General features: G+C 35.7%; 1 protein-coding gene and 1 pseudogene across 1 annotated transcript; both read left to right on the top strand.

Annotated features, from left to right (window-relative positions):
- The first annotated feature begins 301 nt into the window (after positions 1-301).
- LOC125817271 (probable serine/threonine-protein kinase At1g54610) lies at positions 302-2,548 on the top strand. Its single transcript, XM_049496815.1, has 3 exons — positions 302-407; positions 766-2,033; positions 2,126-2,548. The coding sequence occupies exons 1-3, from the start codon at positions 302-304 to the stop codon at positions 2,546-2,548; spliced, it is 1,797 nt and encodes a 598-aa protein (XP_049352772.1).
- Positions 2,549-5,177: 2,629 nt separating this feature from the next.
- On the top strand, positions 5,178-7,001 carry LOC125817270 (probable serine/threonine-protein kinase At1g54610; annotated as a pseudogene).
- The last annotated feature ends 9,677 nt before the right edge of the window (positions 7,002-16,678 follow it).

The following is a 16,678-nucleotide window of genomic DNA, read 5'->3' as shown; positions in this document are numbered from 1 at the left end:
TATGTTGAACTTCTTAATACTTACTAATTTTTGTTTTGAATTTCTACGGTGACACTTATATTGAGATTAAAAAAATATTGTTGTCAAAATGACACTTATTTTGGGACAGAGGGAAAGGAGTAACAAGTATGTATTTGCAAATTGATTATTTATAGGAAAATGATAGGACAACTCAAGCTACCATTATAATTGGTTTTATGAAGTCAACTCCCTTGGATTGGTTTTCTCATTAGTAGTAGGAAAGAATACTTTGTGTGTTGTTAACTTAATGTAAAAGAAGACTTAATTAGATTGGAAAACTATGGGTTCCAGTCATGGAAAATTTTCAAGTAACAGAGATGAATCAGTTAAAGCAAGCCTCATCACCAAATCAGGACTCAACAGAGAAGTAGCAAAAGGCATTGAAGGTGAACCAACATCTGTCTTTTTATTTTCAGAAGATACAGAAAACATTTAACATATAGTATGACATGCACAAATCAAATATTTATGCGTTGATATGATATGAGCTTTAGATGAAAAAATGGGCAGTTATATAGCCGATCCCGACTTGTTAAGGACTAAGGTGTAGTAGTTGTTTAATTTTATCATATGTATTATAAGGATTCATATAGTTCACCTTAACTTGTTTTGAGATTGAGGCGTAGCTCGTAGTAACTGTTATTGTTGTATCTGTTTTTTTCCCCCACATTCTTGACAAATCTTATACACATCATGCTTAAGGAATATCTAGTAAAAAGCTGAGACAATTTCAATGAATGACAGACCAGAAGGAAGAAAACAGTAGTACCATGAGAAAAAGACTGAATCCAAGACTCAGCAGAGGAGTACCAAAAGGCTTAGAAAGTGAACTAGTTGCTGCTGGATGGCCTAAATGGCTTGTTGATGTAGCTAGTGAAGCTTTAATTGGATGGCTTCCAAGAACACCTGATACTTTCGAGAAGATACATAAGATTGGCCAAGGAAGTTACAGTAATGTCTACAAAGCTCGCGATTGTTTGCTCAATAAGATTGTTGTCTTGAAAAAGGTTTGTGCTGACAATCTTGATCCCGGCAGCTTCAAGTTTATGGCGAGAGAGATTGTCTTATTGCGAAGGCTCGGTGATCACCCGAATGTTATCAAGCTGGAAGGTGTAGTCCCCTCTAAAATGGCGTGCAGCCTTGTTTTTGATTGCATGGAATATGATCTCAAGGGAATTCAAGAACAGAAAGGTGTCAAGTTATCTGAACCTGAGATCAAATGTTACATGAACCAGCTGCTTAAAGGGCTTGATCACTGCCATAGCCGTGGTATCTTGCATCGAGATGTAAAGACTTCTAACCTGTTAGTTAATAAAGATGGTATCTTGAAAATTGCAGATTTTGGGCTGTCAACATTTTTTGATCCAGAACAAAGCATTCCCTTAACTAACATTATTGGGACTCTCTGGTATCGGCCACCAGAGCTTTTGCTTGGATTAAATCATTATGGAGTTGGAGTTGATTTATGGGGTGTTGGTTGTGTACTTGGTGAACTATTTACTGGCAAGCCTATTATGCCTGGTAAAACTGAATTTGAGCAATTGTATTATATCTTCAAGCTTTGTGGTTCTCCATCTGATGAATGTTGGCTAAAATCTGACTTACCTAATGCATCAATTTTAAAGCCGCAAATGCCTTATAGACGACAAATTCAAGCAACCTTTCATGATCTTCCTGCTGCTGCTGTAGGACTGATGGACACTTTACTTTCCATAGAACCTGAATATCGAGGAACTGCAGCTCTTGCTCTTCAGGGTGAGTTCTTCACATCAGAACCATTTGCTTGTGATCCTTTAAGTTTGCCACGATGCCCTCCCAGAAATGAGATGGATGCTAAAGAAACCAAGATGATTAGGGAATTTAATGCAGGATTACAGCGATCAGTAGACAGAAGACGACTCAGGAATAGGCTTGAAAAAACAAATGAAAAAGTCTCAGGAGGTGTTCTAAATGAAGCAACAGATTCTTATACTCAGAGGTCTGCTACTACCCATCAAAGTGATAATCAGAGAGTAATATGGAAAGAACCAATTCATTACCATGACATAAAGGGAAAGAAGAAGTGGACACAGGTCCATCACCTGATGAATCAGACAAAATGCAGGATTTACTCAGAGAGTGTAATGACATGATCCTCAAAGCTGTTACATGTGGGAGGCTAGAGAAGGGATTAATAGCTAAAGTGAATGTCCATGACTCAAATGGAAAGAAGAGTCATTCTGTAGGTCCATCAACCAATATGCAGGGATTACCAAGAAAGCACTGGACTATGTTTGACACGGAAAAAAAGGCAGAAGGGGAAGGAAATAACTCCAAGCTAGAGAAGAACCAACTTATTGAACAATTGTTGCCTCCTGCAGAATCAGATGGCCTTAACTTCCTGGAAGACAACCATTATTGTGGTCCACTTTCATCTACATCAAAACCAATTGATGTGGATCGAATACTTAGAGAGCATGACCGACAGATCCAAGAATCTGTAGAACGTGCCAAGCAACAGAAAAAACTAGGTAAAGCTCAGTTTTGAGATATGAAAACCAATATAAGCTGCTTGGATATTCACTCTTTTTACAGAAAAAAAGGTCTATTCTGGATCAATATATAGTCTATTTCTAGAATGGAAAGGTGAAACTATTAACTATCTTTATTTATCTCTTGTTACTAGTTGTTATAGGTTGAATAAGTCTCCTGAGGTTTGGAGCATATTTATGAATAGTTAGCCATTAACTTCAGTTAGTAATTGTAGATTGTGCAGATAGTGGCCTACACTTTAGGTCCAGTTAATTGTATATTATGTATTTACAAGCTTGCTGCCAGATTTAATAGAATCATCTCCTTCTCTGAATCTTTATATGGTATCAGAGTTCCGATAAGCTCCACGTAAGATCCATTTCATTCTTCTTAATCTTTCTCACCTATGGCTCCAGTTATTGAAGCTACTGTTGCAAGCGGTTCTGCAGTTTCTACCACCACTCATGTGGTACAATTTAATCATGTTTCTCAATTACCTATTAAACTACAAGGTAACCTCAACTTCTCAACATGGAAAGCACAACTTGTGGTACAACTTTTTGCGGTTTTCTGTGTCCACCACAAACGTTACTTGGTTGATTTTCATCCGATCATCAAGTACTCAGACTTTACAAAAGTTGCCAAATTCATCAGCAACTGCCTTTTATAGCTTATTTCTTGCTGTCACCGTAAAAACACTACGACTAACTTTGTTTCCAGAATGTAAAGGTGAAAGCAGCATCCTGCACTACCATGCTGCAACAAGTACTCAGACTTCACAAAAGTTGCCAATTAGTAACATCTTTGATCTGACCTTCTGTGCCTTGGATTGATTCTTTAACTTGATGCAATTGATATAGAAAGAATGAAGCAAACATATGGAAAATTAAGGTACATTCAAGTTTGAGAAGTTTTGGTTGACAAGTGCAGGAACTCACTTTAGTAAAAACTAAAACTAGGTGCAAGCCCTTTTAATGCCATTGGCTTTATATTGATCTAAACATATATTCATGGACTTAAGATAGTTGATATTTTGAAACTTTCAGAGCTTACAATAAACAATGGCATACTGAGTCAACAAATATGAAAACTATACTAAAGAAAAGTTGTCAACTTGTAGATGCAGTAAGCATTTCTACACAAATGTAAAATAATGGAATGATGGCTCATCATCATCATCATCACTCTCGGCAGCTCATTCTTCCTGAAATCCATCTCCAATTTATTGTTTCCGAAATCCAACCAGAAGAACAAGAAACTCCCAACAGAACCCTTTCCTTTTACGGCGATGCGGAGCTTACTATGGTTTAAAGTTGATATACAACTCATCCTCAGGGACCTCAAGAATAAGTATTGTCCTCTCATCAACCTATTAAGAACCGGATCTTTTCATCCTTCGATATTTGTTGTTATCCACTCATTAGCCTACCAAACATTAGTCCATCAAGGTGCTGTTTTACCTGATCTTCCGAGGGAAGTGCACACCATCAAAAGTACTCATCAGATCACCATCTGATTTCCCCCCTATGGTGACTCCTTCGTCGAAACCTAACCTCTAAAATCCTCCAACCTATCATGTCAAATCCTACTCAAGATCCCGTTCTTGAGCTCTTAGGCTTCTAGGCAGGCAAGCTTTAGAAGATGAGGTGCACATGACACCTTAATTAGGCGAATATCACAACAAAATGGGAGAAGAAAGTAAAGAGTTTTATAAGGCATAGTTCAAGTTCACATGGTACACGACGGGGCCTGAAAGACAAATTCGTGTGGGTCTAGGCCCAAAGAGGACAATGTGTCATGGACTTGGGTCGTGACACTGTCCTTATTCAACAGCTTTTTCATGCTTCAGTCAAGTCATGAGTTGATCATTTACAGCATGTCATGTTCTGTCTGCTTATCCTAATGTTCTTTCAGGAAAAGCTTGACGAGGCTCGAGCTAAGCAGATTGAAGATACACAATGCAGGTGGCTTCTAAGTAATGGCAGATTCAAGAAACTGAACAAAAAATTGAAAACACAATTCGATATCATTATTATAAATCTTTAATAATGTTTCTACTTACCAACTTATATTGGAAATTATTTTTAAAGAATATACTTTTTGAAAAATGTCCTCTGTCATTCCAAATACTGTCAATCATAAATTAGCACATCAAAGAAGTTCCTATACCAAAAAAAGCTCAGCTACCAAAAAAACTCAGCTTTTTCTTACTCTTCCTGGTGAGGCACAATGTAAAACCTGCTGCCTTTCTCATTAGATGCATGTAAGTTCTTCTTACTATATATGTATTTGTAAATTGATGATTTCTAAGGAACTGCTGGACACTTCTCATAAATCTTTGTTGACTATACCATGTAAAGGACCAAGTCTTTGTTTACAACTCAGCCTACTATTATTGCTTTTATGAAGTCAACTACCTTGATTTGTCATTTGAGTTCTCATACTTCTTTCTATGAATGTTTGTTTTCTTGGTATGTAAACAAAGCTTTAGGAAAGAAGAATTAGTTTGTGTTGTTGTCTGAATGTAAAACAAGACTTAAATTGGTTATCATCGGAAAACTATGGGTTCCAGTCAAGGAAAATCTTTAACTATCAGGGATCAATCAGTTTAAGGCAAGATATCCTCAGATGTAGTTGAGACATTTATGGCAGAAGAGAAGGAAGAAATCCTTCACACCAGGAGACGGAAACCGAATCCAAGACTCAGCAGAGGAGTACCAAAACGCATAGAAGGTGAACTAGTTTCTACTGGATGGCCTAATTGGCTTGTTGCAGTAGCTAGTAAAGCTTTAATTTGATGGCTTCCAAGACCACCTGATGCTTTCGTGAAGATAGGTAAGATTGACCAGGAAACTTATAGTAATGTCTACAAGGCTCACGATTGTTTACTCAATAAGGTTGTTGCTCTGAAGAAGGTTAGTTTGGACAATCTTGATCCCAAGAGTGTCAAGTTTATGGCGAGAGAGATCATCATATTGAGAAGGCTTGGTGAACACCCGAACGTTATCAAATTGGAAGGTTTAGCCACCTCAAGATTGTCCAGCAGTTTGTACCTTGTTTTTTATTGCATAGAATATGATCTCAAAGGAATTCTAAAACACAAAAGTGTCAAGTTTTCTGAACCTGAGATCAAATGTTACATGCACCAGCTGCTTAAAGGGCTTGATCACTGCCATAGCCGTGGTATCTTGCATCGAGATATAACAACTTCTAACCTGTTAGTTAACAAAGATGGTATCCTAAAAATTGCAGATTTTGGGTTGTCGACATTTTTTGATCCAGAACAAAGCATTCCCTTGACTAGCCATATTGTGACTCTATGGTATCGACCACCAGAACTTTTGCTTGGATCAAATAGTTATGGAGTTGGAGTTGATTTATGGGGTGTTAGTTGTGTACTTGGTGAACTATTTACTGGCAAGCCAATTATGCCTGGTAAAACTGAAGTTGATCAATTGCATAAAATCTTCAAGCTCTGTGGTTCTCCATCTGATGATTTTTGGCTACTATCTAAATTGCCTAATGCAAATATATTTAAGCCGATAGAGCCTTATAGATGGATTCTTCACGGACTAATGGACACTTTACTTTCCATAAAAGCTGAATATCGAGGGACTGCAGCTCTTGCTCTTCAGACTGAGTTTTTCACAACAGAACCATTTGCTTGTGATACCTCAAGTTTGCCACAATCCCCCCCCCCCCCCCCAGCAAAGAGATCAATGCAAAAAAGATAGAAAACCAAGGGGAGTAGGGACCGGAGTTATGCACGCAATAGAAGTGTAAGGGCAATTCCAGCAGCTGAAGCTAATGCAGAATTACAGAGTAACATAGGCAGAAGACAACTCATTACCCATTCAAAAGCCTGGAATAGGCTTGAAAAAACAAATGAATATGTCTCAGGAGGTGTTCTAAATGAAGGAACAAACTCTTCTGCATCTTTTCAGGAGGCCAGAAGAAAAGAGGGCTCAAAGAGTTGCACTCAGAAGTCTGCTACTCCTCATCAAAGGAACAATCAGAGAGCAATAAGGAAAGAACCAATTCATGATATCAAGGGAAAGAAGAAACGGTTAGGTCCAATATCTGATCCATCAGATAAAATGTATGATCTACTCAGAGAGCATGATGACATGATGATCTTCAAAACTGCTACGCTTGCGAGTCTTGAGAAGGGATCAACAGCTAAAGGGAATGACCATGACTCTAAGGGAAAGACGAGCCGTTCTTTAGGTCCATCAACATCAAGTAATGACCAAATATCTACTCTTTTACCTGAAAAATGGACCAATATGCAGGGCTTACCAAGAGAGCAAGAGGCACGGGTCCTAAAAGATCATGACATATTGAAAGACAACAAATATTTTGGTCCACTTCCATCTGCATCAAAACCAATCGATGTGGATAGAATACTTAGAGCTCATGACCAACAGATTCAAGAATCTGTTGAACGCGCCAAGCAACAGAAAAACTAGGTAAAGCTCGATTTTGAGACATGAAAACCAACATAAGCTGCTTGGATATCCACTCTTTCTACAGAATGGGAAGGTGAAACTAGTACTCAGACTTTATAAAAGTTACCAAACAGTGACATGTGACCTTCTGTGCCTCCGATTGTGTTAATAAATGCAATGATACAGGAACGATTAAGCAAATGTGCAAGTGTATTTTTACAGGTATAGACCATTTTTTTGGTTTTTACTTTGAAATAGAAGTAGATGTAGTAGAAGAAATACTAACAATCCTGTACACCTGTGTTTTTTTAAAACCATCAACTGTCTAAATCTCTCTGGTCTGACCATAGAAAGTTACCAAGGAGTACTTTCATTTCTAAAGCTCAAACTTGAAAACTCTGGTTAAGGGTAGAGAACCTTTACTATTAATAAGCCAAATATGACCTGAGGAATGTTTTGGAAGCACCATTTTAACTTATGAACATTTCCTATTGTCTATATGATTGTGATCAGCAAACAACATACTATGTTTAACTCAAGGTTCGAACTTGTAACGTTTGACTAACTCATACATCACGTGTTGTGCTTTAATTACTAGGTCACAGCTCTGAAGGCCAGGATGGTTCTTAAAATATTGATGACAAATATTGAGAAAACACCAAAGTTGAAATTGTATATATTTTGAAAAAGAAACTCTTGTTACGTTTGGTAAATGAAATCCCTTACTACATTTTATAAAATATGGATCTAATCTTGTATACATAAGTGATTCTCCCCAATACTTACTATCTATTTTGAACAATTATAGTTACTTTGGATCACATAATCCACAACTTATAAGGTTTTCAAATGATAAATACTTATCCACGCCTGTTTTTATACCAACTCAATAAATGCATGACATGTGTTTATACTTTGTAACACTTAGAGCATGTTGGAATTGCTACTAAAAAAATCTTATTTTTAGAAGTATTTTTTAAAATAGCTTTCAGAAAAGTATTTTTGAAAAAAAGTTATTTGTGTTTGAAAATTTCATTTGAAAAGTGTTTTTGATAAGCGGATTATGTTTCGCTAATTTAAAAAAAATAAAAAAATTGAGAGTCAAATTACGTAAAAGGACAAGTATCAATGCACTTTTAATGTTAAGATTATCTTAAATATCTATTATAAATTTTATTTTATTAAATTAAAATGTACATATTCAAAATTTCAATCAATATTATACATAGATGAATAAAAAGTAAACCAAATATTGATATAATATTAAAATGATGATTTAAATATATTGAATATATCAAGCAAAATGAATTTAAAAATCATTTCACAAAATAAATCACTACATACGAAAGCTCATCACAAAAATAAATAAATATAAAAGATATATTGATAATTATGTATATATGGCATGGATATTTTGATTTTGAAATAAATAATTTTCTTCTCAAACTTCTACTTTTTTTAAGCAGCAGAAATTTTTAGCTTCTTTACAAGAGCAGAAAAATTGGTTCTGCTTCCATTTAAAAACAGTTTTACTAACTAATATGCATATATTCTCACCTTATTAAATCATTTAATTATCATAAAATTATATGATTTGATATAAACATCACGAATAAGCATTTACCTTTTATGCCGCTCTCTCACACACACCAAATAAGAATAGCAAAACTAAAATAAAAGAGCCTCACATTATCCACAATTTAAGGATCACATTGACACACGTCGTTTGTTAAAAAGAAAACAATATAACAACCAACTTCTTATGTCTTTGTTCCATTTATTAAAAAAAAATCATTACCAAAACTTCTTCTTTGTCTTCCTTTTGTGATTCTCTAAAAGATCCTCATCATTTTTTTCCTTCTAATTTCCTATTTCACCTTACAAATTCACAATGTTCTCATTTATTGGTAGATTTATAACCAAACGGTTAGACAATTATCATACAAGATATATCGTAACTAGTTCTGTTCATCCAGTTTATCATGTTTGTTTTGGTGGCATGGCTTTCTCTTATTTGGTCGCGCTCCCCGAAGAACTTCGTCATCTTGAACATAAAAAACATCAAGAGAGCCATGGAAAGCACTAAGTTGTAGATTTCATGTGTATGATTTATTGAAGAAGAGTGATCAAAATTACTACAAAATATGATCTAGTCAAGTTCTTTTGAATTTGTGTTTTTTGTATTACAAAATATTTTTGTGTTTGATTGTTTTACCAATGTATGTTGAAGATGTATTTTTTTCCCTTTTTTTCTTATTATATTCTTCTTTATAATCCAATATAATTGTATTGTAGAAATTTATTGATAAATGTACTTTTTGCAATTAGATGACCCTACTTTTAGATTTGAGTATTTGTATCAAAAGTACAATTTCATAAAAATCACACAGATATTATCAAGAAAATATGTTTAAATTATTAAATAAAAATTTAAAATATGGGTTGCTTAATAGGAAATAAAACTTGTCAAAATATACAAAGAAAGACATTGATTTGATTGTTTAAGAAAGAAAACTATAAAAGAAGATAAATTTGTTTCCTTCCTACATTTTTTGACCACCACAGATATTCTTACCATATTTATTAATCCTCTCTATAGTTTGAAATAATTACATATTGTCTCACACTCTCACTAATTATTAATTTCATACCAAATTTCAAGTTTGATACACCTAGATATGTTTATTTTTGCTACCAGATAAACTAAAATAGGGAGAGAGACGAGCGAGAGAAGTAGAGAAGTGAGAGAGAGAAGAAGAGTGGTGAGCGAGAGAAGAGGAGAGGTGAGCGAGATAATTTATGTATCTCAAATACATGTGAATCATACTAGATGCATGCATCTCTGAGATATCAGATACATTTATATATATTACCAGATACAGGGAGATAGGCGAGCGATATAGAAGACTGGTGAGAGAGAGAGAGTCAGATACGTACACATGTGAATTCAATTGGATACAGTGTATTTAGCAATTTACACTTAATTTTGACTACATATATTCGAGATACATGTATCAGGATGCGCCAGAAACATGTATCTGAAGTCGAAATTCAATCAAATTATGGAATTTCGTAATAATGAAAAGTGAAGGAAAAGAAGATAATTAGGTACTAAATTAGTGAGATTGTTAACAATCTGTGTTTAAAAAACCAGAATTACTGATTTCAATAAACTTTGCAGAAACACGAAGTAACCAAAGTTTAATAAACCAGTAAGAATAGATGAACATAAATTAATTGACAAAACTAAAATCTGTAAAAACGTACCACAATCTGAAAAAACAGAATCAGAAAAAGATCAAGCCCACTGAATGCACAGTGTCCCCTTAAGGAAATTATTCCCCTCTAGTATCCGAGGTTTGATTTGGAATATGTCCTCCCAGGATAGAATGATCTCAGTCACCAGGGTATTGATACCCAAAACTCTGGTGTCAGCGAACCACTCAACAACAGTAAAGTACACGTAGAAATTTTGTGCAGAAGAAGAAGAAGAAATCAGAAAATTCGTAAGGAATAAGTCTGAGGAATCAATGTATTTATAGGCAAGAGGAACTGGTTCCGAAAGGTTGCAATCCTTTTAGAATCCACACGACCATTCATGAAAGTTTGCAACCTTTCAAACGGTCATGGTTGTTTCTGAAAGTTGCAACCTTTCAGAACAGTCACTTCCAACGGCGGGAAATTCAAATAAAACGGGAAATATTTAAATAAAATGGGTCGCGCGTGGATCCGAGTCGGGTCGGGTCAATTAACTAATTAATTGAAACACTTTGGTTAATTAACTAATTAAAACGTTGGCCATTTAATTTAATTTAATTAATCAAATAAATAATTAACTAAAATAATTAAAACAAACTTTGTCCAAAAAATAATCTCTCGATCGATCATTTTCCAAAGCCAAAGCCAAAGCCAAAGTCGAGCGAGCAACGACGACGCGAGGGGGGTCCCTCTTTCCAACCCTTTTAATAATTAATAGAAGTGTTTCTATATTTAAACTCTCCTATTTTTCTTTCCACCACCGATGAGGGACAAATGCCTTTTCAATAAAGCATAAGAGGATTTTTCAAGTTCTCAACTCTACAAGTTTCTAACTTTTCAAGCTCCTCTCTTTTCATCTTCCCTCCATTTCCCATTACTCTTGCTACATACCCAACAATCCTCCACATTAATGGGGAATGGTTATAACATAAAGAATGCACGGACGAGTGTGTACTTTACAAGCAAGAATCAATTACATCTGGATAAGTAGGTTTCCCCTTGGACTTTCCGTAGTGAACATATGTCGGATATAATCGGTCAATTGGTAGATACGATATCTTTGAACCGTCGAGTTTGGTGTATACCTAGACAACCATATGTCACACAATTAACCCTTTACCGTTTATGGTTCTTACGGTTGTGTTCGTTTCAGCCATGAACATCTCCTGGTTTCATGAGTGTATAGAGAATAGGCTTTTGACATAAAATTCTCTTTGAAGCAGCTTACACTTCACACTCACATAGGTGATTTCTAACCGTGTCATCTCGTGGATACACTATTTGGTCAAATCTGCCAAACTTAGCAAATCATTAAAAACTTAAAGTTTTATTAACTCATTAACAAGCCTTAAAGTCTTAACCTTGTTCCTAAACATTGTCATCATCATGAGAATGGATTGAGTTGATTGACAATGTCCAACCGTCAGTCACAACTTTGTTTTCCTCCTTGAATCTAGCTCTTGGGATCTCCAGTCTGCTAGATAGAGTTACCGCCATGCTGACTTGTCCTAAGCCGTAAACCCATTCCATTAGATGATCTTTCAACTGCCTCTCTCACTAGGCCTTTTGTTAGTGGATCTGACACTTTATCGCTTGACTTCACATAGTCAATTGTGATAATTCCACTAGAGAGGAGTTGTCTTATGGTATTATGTCTCCGTCGTATATGAAGAGACTTTCCGTTGTACATAACGCTATCTGCCCTACCTATTGCTGTTTGACTATCACAATATATGCAAATAGGTCCCACATGTTTGGGCCAGAATGGAATATCCTCTAAGAAATTTCGGAGTCATTCAGCTTCTTCACCGGCCTTATCTAAGGCAATGAATTCAGATTCCATTGTGGAGCGAGCGATATATGTATGTTTGGACGATTTCCAAGAGACTGCTCCTCCACCAAGTGTAAACACATAACCACTTGTGGATTTTACTTCATTTGACCCGGTGATCTAATTTGCATCACTATATCCTTCAATCACGATAGGATATTTATTATAATGCAAAGCATAATGTATGTTTCAAATAACCCAACACGTTTCATTGCCATCCAGTGAGTTTGATTCGGATTACTAGTGAACCGACTCAGTTTGCTAATAGCACATGCTATATCTGGTCATGTACAATTCATAATGTACATCAAACTTCCCAACACTCTGGCATATTCCAATTGAGAGTCACTTTCACCTACATTCTTTTGAAATGTAAAACTTAAATCAATTGGAGTTTTGACAACATTGAAATTCAAGTACTTGAACTTATCCAATACTCTTTCAATATAATGAGATTGAGATAATGCTAGTCCCCGAGGAGTTTTGAGAATCCTGATCCCTAAAGATCAAATCAACAACTCTTAAGTCCTTCATATCGAACTTGTTGAACAACATGCGCTTAGTAGCATTTATATTGTCAATATCTTTACTCATTATTAACATGTCATCAACATACAAACAAATAATGACTTCATGATTCAGAACGTTTTTAATGTAAACACACTTATCACATTCGTTAATCTTGAATCCATTTGCCAACATTGTTTGATCAAATTTAGCATGCCATTGTTTGGGTGCTTGTTTGAGCCCATAAAGCGACTTCACAAGTCTGCATACTTTCTCTTCTTTACCAGGAACCACAAACCCTTCAGGTTGTTCCATGTAAATTTCTTCCTCCAACTCTCCATTTAAGAAGGCTGTCTTTACATCCATTTGGTGGATTTTAAGATCATGCACTGCCGCTAGTGCTATTAACATTCTAATTGATGTTATCCTTGTTACTGGAGAGTATGTATCAAAGTAGTCCAGACCTTCCTTTTGTCTATATCCTTTGACTACAAGTCTAGCCTTATATTTGTCAATAGTCCCATCGGCTTTCATTTTCCTTTTAAAAATCCACTTTGATCCTAAAGGTTTATTTCCTGGAGGAAAATCAGTCAATTCCCAAGTATGATTACTTAAAATTGATTCGATCTCACTATTGACTGCTTCTTTCCAATAGATTGACTCAGATGACGACATAACTGCTTTAAATGTTGAAGGCTCATTTTCAAGCAAGAATGCCACAAAATCTGATCCGAAAGAAGTGGATTTCTGTTGGCGAGTACTACGCCTAGGATCCTCATTAGGTTGTGCATTTTTCTTTAATTCTTCCCGTGGTCGTTTAGATCTTTCACTTGTCGACTCACATTCAATTTTATACGGATAAATGTGTTCAAAGAACTCAGCGTTATCTGACTTTATTACCGTATTTACATGAATTTCAGGATTATCAGATTTGTGAACCAAAAATCGGCAGGCCTTACTGTTCACAGCATATCCAATAAATACACAATCCACTGTTTTGGGTCCAATTTTCACCCTCTTGGGTAAAGGAACTTCTACCTTGGCAAGACACCCCCACACTTTGAAATATTTCAAGTTGAGTTTCCTTCCTTTCCATAACTCATATGGAATTGATTGCGTTTTGCTACGGGATACCCTATTGAGTATCTTGTTAGCCTTAAGGATGGCTTCCCCCATAGATTTCTTGGTGAACTAGAACTGATTATCAAGGCATTCATCATTTCCTTTAATGTTCTGTTCTTCCGTTCAGCCAAACCGTTTGACTGTGGTGTATAGGGTGCAGTAGTTTGATGGATAATACCATATTCCAAACATATCTCAGCAAAAGGAGATTCGTATTCTCCACCCCTATCACTTCGAATCATTTTTATCTTTAGATTCAATTGATTTTCCACTTCATTTTTGTATTGCTTAAATGCATCAATTGCTTCATCCTTACTATTAAGCAAATATACATAACAAATTCGAGTGCAATCGTCAATAAAAGTTATAAGATACTTTTTCCCACCACGAGATGGTGTCGACTTCATATCGCATATATCTGTGTGAATTAAGTCTAAAAGTTTTGAATTTCTTTCAACAGACTTATAAGGATGTTTAACAAACTTACTTTCCACACAAATCTCGCATTTCGATTTATCACATTTAAAATCAGGCAATACTTCTAAAGTAACTAATTTTCGCAAGGCTTTGTAATTTACATGTCCCAAACGGGCATGCCATAAATCATATGACTCCAATAAGTAAACAGAACTTATTAATATTGTCAACAACCATTACATTCAGTTTTAAGAGGGCCTCAGTGAGGTAGCCTTTTCCTAAGAACATCTCATTCTTACTTATTACAGCTTTGTCACTAACTAGGACACACTTAAACCCGTTTTTAATGAGCAGTACATCAGAAACTAAATTCTTCCTAATAGTAGGAATGTGCAGAACGTTGTTCAGAGTCAACACCTTGTTGGATGTCATCTTCAACATTACTTTCCCAGTTCCTGCAATCTTTGTTGTTGCTGTGTTTCCCATGAACAAATCTTCATCAACCTCAATAGGAGTGTATGTTGCAAAGACTTCTTTTGCAGAGCTAATATGTCGAGTGGCACCTGAGTCGAGAAACCACTTCTTGGGATTTCCAACTAAGTTGCACTCAGAGATCATTGCACAAAGGTCATCTGCATCTTCCATCTCTTCCACGATGTTTGTTTGGCTTTTGCCTTTGCCTTTGTCTTTGTCTTTGTCCTTTCTTGGAGCACGACAGTCAGAAGACTTATGACCAGTCTTACCACAATTGTAACAATTGCCTTTGAACTTTTTCTTGGCCTGTTTTGACTTCTGTCCGTTGGACTTCTTTCTCTTCTTGTCTTTGGTAGGAGCTTCTTTAACAATATTAACTCCAATTACTGTCGAACTCTTACGAGACTTCTTTTCGGCGGTTTTGTTATCTTCCTCAATCTTGAGCCGAATCACAAGATCTTCAAGCTTCATTTCCTTACGTTTGTGCTTTAAATAATTCTTGAAGTCATTCCACGAATGAGGTAATTTCTCGATCATTGCAGCCACTTGAAATGTTTCATTTAATACCATATCTTCAGCAATCAGATCATGGAAAATAAGTTGAAGTTCATGCACTTGTGATCCATCGGTTTTACTATCTGACATTTTATAGTCTAAAAACTTTGCGATCACAAACTTTTTCAAGCATGCATCTTTTGTCTTATATTCTTCTCAAGTGCATCCCGCAATTCTTTCAAAGTTGTCATTGCACTATAGACATTAAATAAGTCATCCTCTAAAGCACTAAAAATGTAGCCCTTACATAGGAAGTCTGCCTATTTTCATGCTTCAATAATCATGAATTTTTCTCTGTCTGGCATTACAGCAGCAGGCACTGGAGTTACTTCATTGGTAAATTTCTGCAGACCAAGAGTGGTAAGCCAGAAAAATATCCGTTGTTGCCAGTCTTTGAAATTCACACCAGTGAATGTTTCCGGTTTCGCTGTTGGTGGTACAACAGTTCGGGTTGGTGCAGCAACAGTCATCGTAACATTGTCATTAGCCATTTTAGAATCTGTAACAAACAGAAATTGATACAAATGACTCAATAAGCAATAACTTAAATTGCAAACTTGATAGGAGTATAAAACCACGAAGGTTTTTCTCTCCACCAGAAACACAGATTAAAAAGTATAAAATAATTTCCTTAAGATTGTTAGCAATCTGTGTTTTAAAACCAGAATTACTGATTTCAATAAACTTTGCAGAAACATGAAGTAACCAAAGTGTAATAAACCAGTAAGAATAGATGAACATAAATTAATTGACAAAACTAAAATCTGTAAAAACGTACCACAATCTGAAAAAATAGAATCAGAAAAAGATCAAGCCCACTGAATGCACAGTGTCCCCTTAAGGAAATTATTCCCCTATAGTATCCGAGGTTTGATTTGGAGTATGTCCTCCCAGGATAGAATGATCTCAGTCACCAGGGTATTGATACCTAAAACTCTGGTGTCAGCGAACCACTCAACAACAGTAAAGTACACGAAGAAATTTTGTGCAGAAGAAGAAGAAGAAATCAGAAAATTTGTAAGGAATAAGCCTGAGGAATCAATGTATTTATAGGCAAGAGGAACTGGTTCCGAAAGGTTGCAATCATTTCAAAATCCACACGACCATTCATGACGGTTATGGCTGTTTCTGAAAGTTGCAACCTTTCAGAACAGTCACTTCCAACGGTGGAAAATTCAAATAAAATGGGGAAAATTTAAGTAAATCGGGTCGCGCGTGGATCCGAGTCGGGTCGGGTCAATTAACTAATTAATTGAAACGCTTCGGTTAATTAACTAATTAAAACGTTGGCCATTTAATTTAATTAATTAAATAAATAATTAACTAAAATAATTAAAACAAACTTTGTCCAAAAAATAATCTCTCGATCGATCATTTTCCAAAGCCAATGCCGAGCGAGTGACGACGGCGCGAGGGGTTCCCTCTTTCCAACCCTTTTAACAATTAATAAAAGTGTTTTCTATATTTAAACTCTCTTATTTTTCTTTCCACCACCGATGAGGGACGAATACCTTTTCAATAAAGCATAAGAGGA

This window comes from Solanum verrucosum, unplaced genomic scaffold (genome assembly GCF_900185275.1).
Source record: "Solanum verrucosum unplaced genomic scaffold, falcon-dt-bn FXZP01000259.1, whole genome shotgun sequence".
In the NCBI taxonomy this organism is placed as follows: Eukaryota; Viridiplantae; Streptophyta; class Magnoliopsida; order Solanales; family Solanaceae; genus Solanum; species Solanum verrucosum.
The sequence above is the reverse complement of the archived record's forward strand: the minus strand, read 5'-3'. Positions and strand labels throughout refer to the sequence as shown.

Excerpts from the sequence above, each read along its gene's own strand:
- LOC125817271 (XM_049496815.1), top strand. The coding sequence starts at position 302 with ATGGGTTCCAGTCATGGAAAATTTTCAAGTAACAGAGATGAATCAGTT. Across the intron at positions 408-765 it reads AGTAGCAAAAGGCATTGAAG|ACCAGAAGGAAGAAAACAGT; the intron begins GTGAACCAACAT and ends AATGAATGACAG. Across the intron at positions 2,034-2,125 it reads ATCAAAGTGATAATCAGAGA|GATTTACTCAGAGAGTGTAA; the intron begins GTAATATGGAAA and ends GACAAAATGCAG.